Source organism: Mytilus trossulus, unplaced genomic scaffold (assembly GCF_036588685.1).
Source record: "Mytilus trossulus isolate FHL-02 unplaced genomic scaffold, PNRI_Mtr1.1.1.hap1 h1tg000128l__unscaffolded, whole genome shotgun sequence".
NCBI lineage: Eukaryota > Metazoa > Mollusca > Bivalvia > Mytilida > Mytilidae > Mytilus > Mytilus trossulus.
In genome coordinates, this window is record NW_026963301.1 from 3,447,810 (window position 1) to 3,463,730 (window position 15,921).

The following is a 15,921-nucleotide window of genomic DNA, read 5'->3' on the forward strand; positions in this document are numbered from 1 at the left end:
CAGTTGTGGAATCTATATATAATGTACATACCATAGGCAGTAAGATATGCGCACACAACACATCCTACAAAATATAAGTTTAAATAACATGATCAATACGTCTCGAAGGTGAGAGGAAAGATACAAGAGGAAAAATCAAACTCCTAAATCGAAAATAAACTGACAATGCCATGGATAAAAATGAAAAACACAAACAGACAATTAAAGGACATAAGAAAAAACAAAGAAAATTAAAGACTGTGCAACAAGAACCCCATCAAAAACTTGGGGTGATCTCAGGTTCAATTTCAATTTGGTTGATGGCATAACATGCCGATTAATTCCTTATATTACATTTTTGAAAACCAATCTATAAGAAGCATACAACAGGACAACAAAAGAAAAACGAATACACCCAAACATTCCTAGTCGAAACAATTTCTGCAAATTACTCAAGAAAAGTATCTTAACAAACAGTGACATATCTGAGTCTAAACTATACTTTCTCCTAGCATGTACTCAAATGTGTTCCGGACATGTGATAGTGATATACAGGATTTCAATTTAAACTATAAACATTCTGTAGTTAGATATTGGACTTTAAGAACACACAATTAAAATTTTTTTTTCCTGCAAATGATAGATAACTTAATCTTTTATATAATCTTTGTAAGGTTATTGCCGAACTCCAAAACAGCGGTTCCGTCCTCTTTACTACGCTACGTTGACTGCATAAGTCTTCTATTACAGACACCCGAGAGATGCGAAGTGCTGCTTTCAGTGATGATAGTTTAGAGAAGCAAAGTCACCACTGTTCCGGAGTTTGGGGTATTGCAGACAGTGTTCGTTAAAACATACAATACTATGTTTTGCATTCACTGTGTCAAATTTTATACAAAGTTACAAAAAGTATATATATTTTTCAGTTTTCGTAAATATTACTATTTTCACTTTTTCACTTTTTGATGCTGAATGACATGACCATAAACTGCTATCGCTCATGGAATCATCCAAAGATGAAAACAATCGATGGATTATTAAGATGTCGTGGCTTGACTATTTTATTTTGATTAAACAGATTAGGTATTCATGTTTTATAAGCAATAATTTCCTACATCGTCGAAACATGTTATTTCCAGACTGCCAATGGCTGGTTAGCAATGAACCGATTCTTGCATTGCAAAAGTTGTTTATTCATTTTTTGACATCAATTGCACTTTAAACAAATTGCGGGACCTCTTTTATATATTCTGCATTAAACTGCTGGTTGAATATACATAATCATGTTATTCCTGACAACCAGGGAACATTCCATAGAGGGAGAGTATATGAGGAGCTACCAATTGATTTGTTTTGGGGAAGGGCAAGATTGAATGAGTCTTGAGTATAAAAAGGCAGCATGACAATTTATGTGAAAAAGTCAAGATAATTCAATAAAAAAAATATGTAGGACCGAAAAGATTAAAAATATTATCTTAGCCTCCCCCTACCCAATTGAAAAACTGTCTCCCTGAATTGCACTAATAAACAGAAGGAGAATGAATCCAAACAGACACGATATTCCTGGGCTTGTATTTCCTATCATGATTTCCTTGATTTTAGTGTTGCTGCTCACAAGAAAGCTTTCACATCAAGATTTCTACATGGTGAAGTTGAAATCATCCCTTCGTAAAATGTAATGATATCGGATATGTTCCTTATGTCGTAACTATAGACCACTTTCCTTTTACCACGAGTGTGACCTACCAAGTTGGACTATCTACCGGGTTTGTAATGACATGAGCAAGACGACGAATGCCGCATGTGGAGTAGGATCTGCTTACTTAAATTCCGGAGAACAGGATATCCCCCTAATTTTGGTAGGGTTCGTGTTGGGTCTTTAGTTTTTTCTATGTTATGTCTTCTGTACTATTATTTGTCTTTTTGTTTTTTTATGTGTTAGCCATGGCATTGCCAGTTTATGATTTAGATCTATGAGTTTGACTGTTCCTTTGGTATCTTTCTACCCTCTTGTAGATATATGAAATATGAATACAGCAAAGTCGTGTTATTATTTTTTCATTCTAGTTTAAATGGTTTTACCATTAAATCAAAAAATTCTTTTGATTCAAGCAACCATTGTTCATGTTGTTACTGTTAGCGCGTATAAAAGGCCATCCATTAACGTTGAGCTTGAATTGCCAAAGGTTTTACAACGGTTTAATAGGATTACAGCAGCATTAAACAAAACAGTTTAATAGGATTATAACAGCATTAAACAAAATAGTTAAAATCTGAAGGAATCTTCGTTTAAAGGTAGAAAAAAATCAATGTCAACATTTTCTTCAAGTAAAAAAAAGTTAAAACATGACTTAGTAAACTATTATTATATTAGGTCCACTAGCAGTTGATGTTACAGCTTGGCAAAATGGGGGCGATTATAGTCAATAAAACTCGGGATACCCGTAGTGAGGTTGCAGGATAAGCGAAGTGAGAACGTTATATAATCATATCAGAATTGTTGTAGAAGCGCAATGGTCGTAGTAGCATCGTGAAAACAACGACAATTCACATTTTATCAAAATTTATAACTTGTGTTTCAATGCCAACATTTAGAGTATAGTTTCTTTGTCTTTGAATACAATGCATTGACTTTGTGTCTGTTTGATATTTAAGAATTACCAATTGTGTTTTTGTCAAAAAAATAGTCAGTCTTATAAAACTATGACCCCCTTTTCGATTACTTTCATTTTTTTATGGAATTTCATATGGAACTGTAATGGAAGACAATGACTGACCCACGAAAATATTTCGAAAATGCTTGGCCAAAGCGGAAAAAATAGTTTCAATCAAAAGAAATGCATTAATGTTTTCAACCTTGATCAAATTTAGCATGACAAATACATCATGAATATGGATCATATTCATAGGGACTAATTGCATAAATCAAGCTATTAAGCTAACAAGTATCCCTAAAGGCCTACTATAAAAGTCCAATAAGAGCCATTTGCCTAGATATAAGCAAAATTTTCTGGTTTAGGTATTAGGGTGTGTCTAATAATGCCCGATTAATTTTTAGTTAACATAACCTTGATTATGACGTGGATTTCGAAATACGTAATATACAATAATATAAGACAGCAAGGCAACACAAACAATACCAAAGCAAGAAACAAAAATATGACATTGTAAATCGTTTTCTGTTGATTTTAAGTTATTGAAATAAGCAAATTATTATTTTGGTACACTTTTATCTTAAATAATAAGCGAATAATATATATAATATGTTATAAAACTTGAATACAACTATAATAGGATTGATAAAACCATCGTTTAGACGTTTATATAGCAATCAACGATGCACCAGATACATGTCTAAAGATTTTTTAAATAAAAATATTTTGAAAGATGAAATATCAAGTGTTTGGTTACATCAAATTGCATAATATTTTGATAATCAAATGTAATATATTTTCATTTGTTAAACAACATAATTTTCAAAAGCAAAGTCATTGTCATTTTGACAGTCTAAAAAAATTTCAACGTTTAACACAATAATTCCCTTTTACATTATCTTCTAAATTTGTAACTGTGAGAAGCATGATGAATTGGTACATTACCTGAAATTTTAGGCCAGCATATATTTTATGTTTGACTTACCTTTCAGTAGTATCAATAACACTATCATCGTCATGTATTTTGTTATCTGTAAAATGCACATCTTATCATTACCAATGAATATATATAAATGAAAAGGTATCAAAAGCCGGATTAAATTCGAAGTAGAAATAACCAAAGGATTAAGGAATCTTATAAAGGTAATTTATTCCATGATCTGCAACAAGAATAGTTATTCACAATACCTTTCTTGGAATCATTAAAATAAAAAATCTTTCACATTACACATACAACAAATATACAAAGGAAAAGCAGTACTCAACTGAAGTTGTTCAAATGCTTCCGAAAATCCCTTAATATCTATCCATTTGAGAAATAAATGTTAAACAGAACATAAAGAATCATTGTAATGGATCATGATCTATTAGTACATTATATGATGCAAAAACAGTATAATGTAAGTTGAAATGTATTAAAGTGTTTACGATACAGTACTTGGTACCAATATAAGTTTTTGAAATTACTAACACAAAAACACAACAAAGAAAACAATTAATTGCGTATCTATAGACGTTGAATTCTATGTGATCAATATATACCGCTAACCTTTAAAAAAAAGTTTAAAAGTAAGCTGACACGTCACATACTAAATATGATATATGGTTACATTTCTTTTGAAAAAAGCTTTTCATCGGATTTCAAAGACCTTGCATATAAGTATTTGTATGTCATCATAAGGCCATTGGCATTTGAAAAGAAATTGCAGAAGACGGAGTTCAACACGATGCTTTTTAGACTGTCGAGAAAGTGTTGGGGTAACTTTTAAACAATGTTAATAATCTCAAGATATATGTGAAGTAATTTCATGTAATGATAAAGGTAGTCTAGAGTATTTTTTGGAATCAAGGCATTTATATACGAAATATTCAGATGTTGTTCAGTTTTTTCACAACAAATAACAGACACAAATAGACTGTCAAGTAAAAATCAATGGCAATTCAGACAACGAATTTAGACTTTTCAAACTTTTGAATTTTTATGCATCAGTGATCTGTAAATATTAAAGTATAAACACGAAACGTGATTAGTTTTTTCCTTCGATGCAAGTATATTGACTATTTAATAGTAAGAAATTCAACATTATGTTTAACATCAAAAAATCTTTATTTATTTTGTATTCAGACATTAACCATAGTGACAAAAAAACTTCCAAGTTCAAATTACTTGCATCAAATGTTCTTTTCTTGACTTGCATTATACATGAATAAGTAGATATCTTGAATTTAAGTAGGGTAAGCAACCGAGAAATTGAAATATAGCGTAATTTTGTTCTCTGAGTAACATTTTTATTCTTCAAATATACAAATCAAATATCTTGTGTTTTATCAAAGTATATTAGATTTTTTTTCAGATACAATGCATATGCCTAAAAAACAATATTTTTGTCTTATGCTAAAACCTTTTAGAGCTGTGTTATGAAATTGAAAGTAATAAAAACACCAATTTGAGAACCGCTAACACACGTGACTAAGTTGTCATACTTTACAAACAGCTGACTAAACTTATGGTTTAATCGTATACTTGCAGTATGAAGGTATACATTGTGATTCTACTTCATTCTTTAAAAGACATATGTGCGATATTCTAGTATTACCAATACGACATCTAGAAATAACACACTGATCTTTTCTGCACATAAAATTATTGAAAGGTTTACCCAAATTAGGTTTAATTTTGTGTAATTTATTATCATATTTTTTTACTCCATTCATTTTAGATTATATATAAAACATATTCCCTTATATTAGATTTAAAATCAGTATATGGTATATCACAGTTAGATAAAGGGTCACCCAAGACATGCTTTGCCTCAATGTCTACAGCTGTGTTTTCAAGGATTCCAACATGACTCGGCACCCATATCAATATTATTTCTTTAAGAAGAATTTTTAAATTCCTCATTACATTTAAAACTTTGAGAATAGTTGGGTTTTTAATTTATGTATTTTGTATAGTTAGTAAGTATGAAAGTGAATCAGAACAAGGTCATATGTAACAACGAAGCATAAAAAGGTTTACAGATGAAGCAAACTAGCGCTAATGGAAGGAAGACAAGAATACATAATTGATCGATTGCTCTATCTTTGAAAATACTTTCCGAATGATTTTGTAACTTCTGTATAATGCTTAATTAAAATCCGATTTATTCCAATAACAAATTTCTAGAAGAAAACAAAGAAGGTTACATATACCACGTGTTCCATTCCTTATCTTCTTTATAAGTGTAGTTAATCTTTTCCTGCATTACAACTACAAAAGAACATTGCATTTACATATATGAATCGCAAAAGTGTCATTTGTCTTGAATAGACGTTGACTCTGCGATAAACGACAGAATACTTATTGTGCTGTTATTTTACAAAACATTCCGGTCGTCCAGTGTTAATATGCCTTGCAAATGTCATGAGTTCTTATCCGAATCATTCCTTTTATGTGAAAGTGTTTTTGCCAGATTGTAGTCGTTCAACAATGAAATAGAAGTAGAATAACGGAGAAATACATTTGCCTGTTGTTCATATATTTTTGTTGACTTTTATTTAAATTTATACATACAAAATATATTTGGTTTATCGATGTTATGATACATATCTTATTTGATGATATTTTCAATATCAAATAGATAAAAAGAAAATGTGGTATGATTGCCAATCAAAAAACTTTCTACAAGAGACAACATGGCAAAGGAATAATCTGTGCATTAGGACGTTGATTTTTACATTAATATTGTTTTAATTTTTTTTTGTACTTGACAGTTGTCTCATTGCCAATCTTACCACTTCTTCTTTATTTTTACCAGAACAAGAACGTAGACAGAATAAGTTTTTCATGTTACCCAAGAACTATTTATAGTCGTTTCTACGTTATATGCTTTGCTATTTGTTGAAGACTAAACGGTGACCTACAGTTGTTAAATTTCTGTGTCAGTTTGTCTCTTGTGTTGAGTTGTTTCATTGACAATCATACCACATTATTTTGATCTAAACGACAAATTGCAGGTCATAATCATATAAAACTATTCCTATCAGGAATTATTATCAGCTGTTTTTATTTGTTATGATGATCAATAGTAGTTTTGTAGACTTCTCCGTTTTAAATCTGCTTTTGACATTGTTGAGCTATTTATTTTTTTGCTCTATTTTTCATATCATATAAGCTATTCAAGATATCAAAAGTAAAACGATGATAAAATAGCAACCAGAATGATTTATTATACAAAGGGGGTTCAGACTTTTCACAAACAAGTGAAAACTCTTTTTCTGTCGTTGCAATATTTTGTTTAACTAAAACGATTCTAGCCATCTATACTTGCCGATGCCAGTTTAATCCTCGTTCTATATTTGTAGTTTCCCTCAAGTTATATTTACGTCTATTTATACATAATCGACCGTGCCAGATTCCCATTGCTCGTGAAGCTCGTTCAACATCACTAACACTATCGACCGGACACAACTTGACGTTCATATTAGCATTATGTGTTAGGATACGGCTTTCAGCATTTGTGGAAAAAATAAAACAATAACGCATACTTTTTTTGTGTTTTGCTTTTTGAATGCATTTCTGAATAAATATGTATAGCCCGTACTTTAAATTACGATTCTTGTACAAACATTTACATCTTAATAAACGTTTTCTTTTGAAAAGATTATCAATATATAACATCGTAGCGAAATATTTAGTATATTTGGTTTAATCGTTTATATTATAGAACTTAATTTTAAAGTGGTACCAAACACCTGGACTAAAATTAGATAGACTGTTAATTGTTAAAATTCATTGAATTTTAACAAATTTCCACCTCGACTCTATGACAAAATTGAAAAAATCAACCACCTTGAACCCTACAATTTATCGGAGAAAAATCCTTGAGTATATAGATGTAGATAAACTCATGATACGAGTATTAAAATTTTGTATTTGCGACAGACGCTTGTTTTGTCTACAAAAAACTCATCAGTGACGTTCGAATAAAAATAAGTTATAAAGGTCAAATAAAGCAGTTTGACCAACATCAATCATCAAGGAAAATTATTACGAAATTTCCAACACTAAATTTCTTATACAATGTCAATGTGTTTGCTGCTACGTGTACACACGTGGCATTGTAAATAAGTAATAACCTTTAAACCGTAAATACAATGTCGTTTGCATTTATGATTTCCTTAATGATTTTTATTTTTATGCAATTTTCATAAACGCACATATAAAGGGTTCATAACTTTTTTCGTGATTTGTTTGAGCTAGCCTTTATCTTATGTCACCATCTGAATTAAACTGTTGAGGTCCCGTCCATATAATTCTAAACATGCAAATATCCTATGAGCATTAAAGAAAATTTGCTCTCATTTCGTATGAACTATAATATATCGTAATAATATAGCAAAAAGGAGAGTAGCACGAATTTACACATACATAATTATCATAATGTGTTCAAATACAGAACAATATACCTTCTACTTAATACTTTCTATTTATCAAAATTGCGATCTTGTATTTTGTACATCGTACATGTATTTTAACCTGTTTATATCATACACAAACAAAATTACTCATTTGTGCTAATTTGATGCACGTTTAGCAAATTAATCTGAAATCGACAACCATACGCATTTTTTTTGTATAAGTGACAATCCTTGCACTCAAATTTATATAGCAGTAATGATATTTTAATGATAAAATATGACACCACATATCTAAATGAAGGTATAGTATTTCTTAATATGTATTGCATAATCAAATTTTGTTATTTATTTTTTATCATACTCTTGGTATCGTCACAAACAGGATATGTTTATCGCTTACTCAAAAGAAAAAAATATAAACTTCTTGACTTAATTATAAAGTACTTTTAAATGTTTATAAAAAAAATGTAATTCGTTCTCCTGATTATATTTTTTACTAATCATTAAACATGTTATATGCATCACATATGCTATGATCGTTGGCATGTGAAACTGAGTTTAAAATATGAATCGTCTCTCTGTTTTATATCTGTTTAATAGATGTCCCCAGACAGATTTATATATTACTAGATTAATAGGTAAGAGAGTACGTACAAATGTATCTTATAAAGTATTTTCCTTTTAAACTAATAAAATTGTAAAATTAGGCACATTTCACATATGTCACCTCCCTTCTCATAACTGTGTGAAAGATCGCCAACCATATATTATGGAAGTAATATCAATTTTGAGAAAAGACATACCAGTACATTCACATAAAATTTTAATGTCCTTTATGTTCTTATGAAAATTTGAAAACAAATGACCATTAAAGTAAAAAAAATGTAATTTAATAAAAACAATTTTGCAAATATTGTTGATGAAACATCGTATAGGGATTGTAGGTAAACAACTGACTGACGTCGTTGAAATGCGCAATCGACATGAAAATAAACATTATATGATGTTTAGATACATTGCCATGGTAGACTAATTTAAAAGGTGTGTAGAATCATTGAACTTAACATGTTAAAAGTATAATAAATCAAAAAGAAAAAAACCACCAACATAATGATAACTACAAATTTGCTTGTATGATTTAAATTTTAAAATTGTTAAAATATATATGAAATGATGTGGGTGTGTTAAATATTGTGAGCTATATAAACCAACAATATATACGATTAATTTTAGAACTGTTTAAATTGAAACAGTATGTTTGCTGGACACATCATAATTGAACTTGTAGTGGCTGTTATTTTTGCACAAGAAACAGGTATTTATACATTCATCTTATTTGCTTTAAATATTGAAAACTAACATACAAAATGATGAGAAATAAGACTTAAATATCTACAAATTTAAAAATCTACATCACAGCAAACACAATTGATAATGCATGGAATCGTCACAATACGGATAAAATGTGTTATTGATACTATAATCAAATACTGACGAATCTTAAAGACACAAACTTGATTAATCCTTTTAATTCCATTTTCAAATATACTATTTTGTAAATTTAATGTATAAACAGAAACACTCATTACTTTTTGGTTTAATAAGTTTGAAAGTCGAAAGTTGAATTGATGACGTTATTTTATATATTCAAATAATGTGTTTGGCCTTGAAAACCTCTTCATCCCTTGATAAAAGATGTGTTAACGTTGAAGACAATGGCTTTCAGTAAATAATGCCTAAAAAAAAAAAAAAATAGGATAGAATTCAGATATAATTGAAGATTAGGTTTGAAATGCTAGTGTATTATTTATTAATAACAAATAAAAATTACCGAAGTAACTAGATAAAAAATTGTATTACCTTCTGTAAACCAAGCATATCGTATACATTTATTAGACCCAAACAATAATCTAATAAATGAACTGATTAATTAATCATCTTAACCATAACACACGATTACAGCAGAGAAAAAAAATAAGATTTACAAGTTCAAACGATAAATTAATACATTTGACAAAATCCTATGAGAATTACAAATATAACATCCAAACAAAACACATGAGTTTTGGATAGAACAGTACCATGACACGTCTTATAGCAATGCGAAGTCAAACTCTGAAAAACAGTTACAATCGGGAATAAGTCACGTATGGTAATTAAATGATCAGACGACGTAATGACAAACCACAATCTAACACGTGGTGAAAATGTCCCTAGTTAGTTTAGACAAAGACAAGTCGTATTTTACTTCTTAGAAATGGGAAATTGATAATTCGGAAGATGAAATCATCCTGATTATCATAAATTTCTGTGTGAAGTCGTCCACCTGTGCCATTATTGAGGAAAATATCAAGGTATGATCTTAGTATATATATACCTTTTAGTATCAGTATTATCCCTAATGTAAATATATTAGGATATATGAGTTGTAAGTTTTGGCTGAAATATTGGTTATTCAATGATGGGACATAATCAATATATCGGAAAGTAAAATTAAAAAATTTCGCAAGGTGCTTTTTCTTTTTGTATTTTAGAAGGTTTTAATGAACACCCAAGATAATATGATCGATTGTGTAAACCCATACCAAGGTTTGTGAGCGCCATTTGATATAACATTTATCAAGGATAAATGCACCAATTGAATACATTAACTAAAAACACTTAAAACAGGAGAAAGAACAACAAGTAAGCAATGTTACATTCAGAAATACATATAAATTATTAAATTTATACCCGAACACATCTTAAAAGTACTTACGTTTTTTTTAATAACATATAAAACTGATGGAATTAAATCCCCTAGAGCACATACAAACTTTCTCCTGGTTAATGATGTATAGACCTCTTTTAACACCCAATTAATTTTATGATAGATGTATAATTAAGTTTTTGGTATAAAATTCTTTAAGTTAAAAAATTTCAGTTATATTTATAAACGTCTGTATTAACATGTCTATGATGTTAAGGGTATAATTTCAAGTAGGATGCTATATCTTTACCGAGCTTAAAATAAAATGAGCAACACGACGGGTGCCACACGTGGAGCATCTTCCGAAGGACCTGACATCGCCCCTAGTTTTTGTTGGGGTTCTACTTGATTAGTCTTAACTTCTTTATGTTGTGGTTCATGTACTTTTAATTTTCTGTTATTTTTTTAGGTCAAGGCGTTGTCTGCTTTTTTTTATTTATGAGTTTGACTGTCCCTCTGTTATCAGGTTATCTTCCTCTCCTCTTTCAGATCAGTTATGTGGTGTCCGTTGTAAAGAATGATAGGACGGTCATTGTAATGCCTTCACATAAAGTTATATTTAACAGTGTGTTGAAATTATAAATGTATCATTTAGGGTTGTGCTTTTTTGTTTTTTTCCCTATATATTGATTTCTATTAATATAAGTTGTCACAGATTAGAGGAATTGTTGGGCACCCGCTAACATGTTTAAACCCACCACTTATATTTGTACCTGTCCCAAGTCAGAAGCTGGTAATTCAGTAGTTGCCGTTGGTTGGTGATGTACAATTTTTGTATTATTTGTATATAGATTGTTTTGTTTGTTTTCTGGTTTGTACTGTTTTAACATTTTTTTTCTGTGTCAGTTGTTCTCTTGCGTCGAGTTGTCTCATTAGCAATCATACCACATATACTACATTTTCTTTATTGGGGAAAACATTCACAAGAGAAGACATGACCTGCATAGCTGTGCCTTATTTTATATTAAAAAATGCTAACAAATTATTTACTTTTTTAAAAAACTTATACAAAAATATAAAACATTTCAACAATATTCGAACCCCACAATTTACAAGAATAATTTCATTAAATATATAGCATTTTGGCAAACACCTGTAATTAAATTTTTGGTTTCTATTTACTTTTTTTGCTAATAGTGTTACCAACTGTGTCTTACTGATTCTCATGGAATTAAATGTTTAGGTTAGGATGTAAATATTTCTTATTGTTATTTCACACAACTTGCCTACTTTAATGTAATATATTCTTTTTTTTGGCAATTAGATGCTGCTTGTTCCTTACCAACAGAGCTTACAAATAGACAGTGGAAGTATACGTATACAGACGTACAAAACAAAGAACAAACAAGTACAGTAACGTTTGAAACTACAACTATTTCTTCTGGCATCTCATTCAATGCACTTGGGACAACAATAGATGATTGGAACTGTATATCTGGTTTACAGATCTCAGATACGGTATCGGTGGCTGCTTTCAAGTAAGAACTATTTTTCAAGTACTTATAGTTAGATAGGAATCTATGATATGAATAAAAATGTCATATTATGTATTTCTACTCTATAACAATAATTCCTAAGATTATTTATTAACTTTATGACATAAGTAAAATGGGTTGTGTTCAATATCCTAGCGGCTACGTGGGCGTATTGCATTTCCGCTAGTTTTTCAAAGTCCCAATACTACGTTTTTCGCAAATTTAAAGTATACGTTTCCGCAATTTGTATTTATTACTTTTCCGGATATTTACCTGGTAAATTATAAAATTTAATATGTGAATACATTTATATAAGATAAGTATTTTATTTTATTTTTTTAATAAAAAAAAAGGTTTTAATCTTATATCTTCAATATATAAGATATAACTAGTTGACTCGGGTAAGGATTTTGGTAAATGGTTAACACATTTCTTTGCTTTTGCTTACTTGCCAAATGACATGATTAAGGCATGCTTTGTTAAATTAATATCCGATTCTCTATCTGACGGGAAATAACCAACCATTTGGGCATCACCTCCTAATCCCGACAAAAAGAGAACAACGAATGGTGCCGAGTCTTTTCATGCCCACCCGAAAGAGCAGAGTGCCGCTAGCCATCCTAACATTTTTGTCTCTGTCGATGATTTATTGAAATTGCAAACAACATCTTACATAAAGATGTGAACTCTAACTGTAAAAGTACCCATTCGGAAATATAAAAAGGAGAATTTGAACTTCCTTCTTGAACAAAATACAAAACTTGTAAACAGTGAATATGCTACTGTGAACATTGTACGACGTGTTGCTTACAAATATTCTGCCAAAACTGACTTATGCATTCATATCAAGATATAGCGAATTTGTGCAGACTTTTGAATATACGTTTTCATCCATTTTAATGATGAATTTTACTTGCATGTTTTGATGACCTTTATCTTAATAAAGTTTGATTTTTGTATTATGTATTTGCCCTCGATCAACAGGTATTCCTTAATTATTTGCGGAAAAGTAATATATTTTTTGGCGGAAAAGTAACTTTTTTTCCGGAAAAGTAAGATATTTATTTGCGGAAACGTAAACTTTTTTTTTCGGAAAAGTAATGCCTATTTGCGGAAACGTAAAACGCTGGGCTACGTAGCGGCTACGTAGCTGCTATCAATATCTATGTAGCAGATATATACACGTTTAATAGTCATAAATCTGCGTAGCACTACGTACCCGCTACGATATTGAACGCCACCCTGTTTTTATAAGTGGTAGATCATATGAAGATCATACGATACATAAGTATAACTTAACTATTTACTACGTACTTCATGTACACGTGAAATAATATAAGTTCCTCATATTGTTACATTTTTATAATATGTTAAACTATCCTGAGATCACCTTTTTTTGTGGAGATCCTGTTGATTTGTCTTTAGTTTTTCTATGTTGTGTCTTTTGAAGTATCATATGTCTGTGTCGTTATAATTTTTAGCCATGTCGTGGTAAGTTTATTTTCGATAAGCGGATAAAAAGTTAACCAATTGATTGAATTGGAAATTAAAAGACGAAAAGATAGCTTAAAGCAAATTCTTTGAGAATATCAAAATAAAAGCATGGGTCATCCGGTTTGATACAAAAAAGCAACATTACATGTAGATTTCTTCACAAAATGCACTATTTCAGGGTCACCGCTCCTTAAAATGCATTTAAAAACATTAACGATCAAGAAAAATATGTCTCTACTTATGATACAATAAATATCTCTAAGATTTAATCTGATAATTTGTTATGTGCATGCCTTTTTAAAGCTTCTGTGTTTTTTAACCATCCAAGATGGCGAAAGACACCTAAACACCTTAGATAGTTAAAATCATATACTAGATGACACATTTATGTTGCTTCTTTTTGAAGTGTCCGAAACATATTTGTTTTCAAATTTAACTTTTTGAATGAGATTGTGGTTACATTTTATTGCATACCTTATTTGACGGTTAGAAGAACTAACAACTTGAAAACGAAAGTCACAGGCGTCAATTTTATGCCATTCATTTCTCGCCCCAATGAGTGCATTGTTTTTTGTGAGTCCGTACATACATTCTTCTAACAGTTGTCCACCTCAAACATGTTTGACTTTATCAGATACATCGAATAAAAGCTTATCCAATTTTGATTATAAGCATCGGGTAAACTCGCTTTACTGCAGGATGCGTTTGCTCATTATCTACTTAATATTCATTTCTTTTTAACCATACTTTATGTATTCTTTCCTCCAATGACAGTTATGTTTGAAGTTACAGTTATCGTAAAAAAAAGTTGGTGTATTATTAATATGTTTTATTAATCAAAAGACAGCAAGTCTTGTGATTGATTAAATGTTTTACTTTTATTTTCAATGTTGTTAATTTTTATAGAAACAGGCCCTTTGGCGTTCTAATTGTTAATATAAATAATATAAAAAGTTCTTTGAGCCTTTTTTTTATCGAAATTTATTAATTATGAATGGAAATAATATATTTTGAATTTAATGAACATGTTGAATCATAAAATTATTTTTTGACTCTTCACTTTCTACATAATCCGTTTCGTGGAACATTCAATGTAAAGAGTCAAAAACTAATTTTATGGTTCAATAAATTCAAAATAAATAATAGATATTCATTAAACGAATTACTGGTAAGTTTTCTAATATGTTGGTATTTAGATATATTTTTGCATTTTATCCCGATTGATGCATTTTCAGATATAATTAATTCTAAAAATATTCCTCCTTTTAAGAAACTTACATTGCTCATCAACCGCCTGTTTACATTATTCTCAAAAATGGTGGTATCGTATTAAAGACCAATACTAATATATTTGTTTATTATATAAGTAGATTCACACGCTATCATATTTTATACATAAACATATGTATTTCCTATATTATTATTTTGTCATTTTTGTATAACTTAGTGTCGTTTGTATATCTTCCTCTTCATCATGTTCATTTCATACAGGAAACGCATCATTTTCTGTAAACTTAATATGACTGTTGAAATAAACTATTATATAACCTAGATATCAGTTGAAATTATTATCACTGATTATGAATAAATTAATTAACAGTAATAAATGTAATTTCGAGGAAACCGAATCTAAAAACGAAAAAATTTAACAAACCCTTAAAGTATTAAATCATCAACCGACAATATGTTTTGACGCCAGTTGAGCTAAATGTAAGTAAGTTAGTTTTTCTCAAAAAAATACAAAATTGATGTTGAAACCCCTTCAATTCAGTTATTAATTTTTTTTTTTGTATTTTTTGCAGAAGTACAGAACATTATAGTGATTTCGATGGGGTTAATAGATGGTTATATATGTGTATGAAATTCACAAAAGTATCAAACGACTTGTTTTATTTTTATCTATTGTCGGGTACGTATTTTACATTTTTTATTTTTCTAGAGTTCGTTTATTGAAGGTTTTTACATGAGAACATTGGGACAACAGTACATTCTTTTTTTTATACATAGTATTTTCGTCTGTACTGCTTTGATTACTGTGTCTGCTTACCTACTATATTTAGGGAAGTATACTACTTTATCACCACATGTGTGCTTGCACTGACATGCGTACAAAAAGTTCAACCTGACTTATGGTGAGGTTCTTCGTGAAACATCACAAATTTGGGAA

At 29.9% G+C, this 15,921-nt stretch overlaps 1 protein-coding gene across 1 annotated transcript in view; it reads left to right on the forward strand.

The window, feature by feature from the left end:
- Positions 1–9,123: 9,123 nt before the first annotated feature.
- LOC134700184 (sushi, von Willebrand factor type A, EGF and pentraxin domain-containing protein 1-like) overlaps positions 9,124–15,921 on the forward strand; it is a 28,456-nt gene continuing 21,658 nt past the window's right edge. Inside the window, exons 1-3 of the mRNA XM_063561548.1 lie at positions 9,124–9,351; positions 12,050–12,263; positions 15,557–15,663. Of these exons, the coding sequence (XP_063417618.1) occupies positions 9,291–9,351; positions 12,050–12,263; positions 15,557–15,663 (382 nt within the window). The 5' untranslated portion in view covers positions 9,124–9,290. The remainder of the gene's footprint in view (positions 9,352–12,049; positions 12,264–15,556; positions 15,664–15,921) is intronic.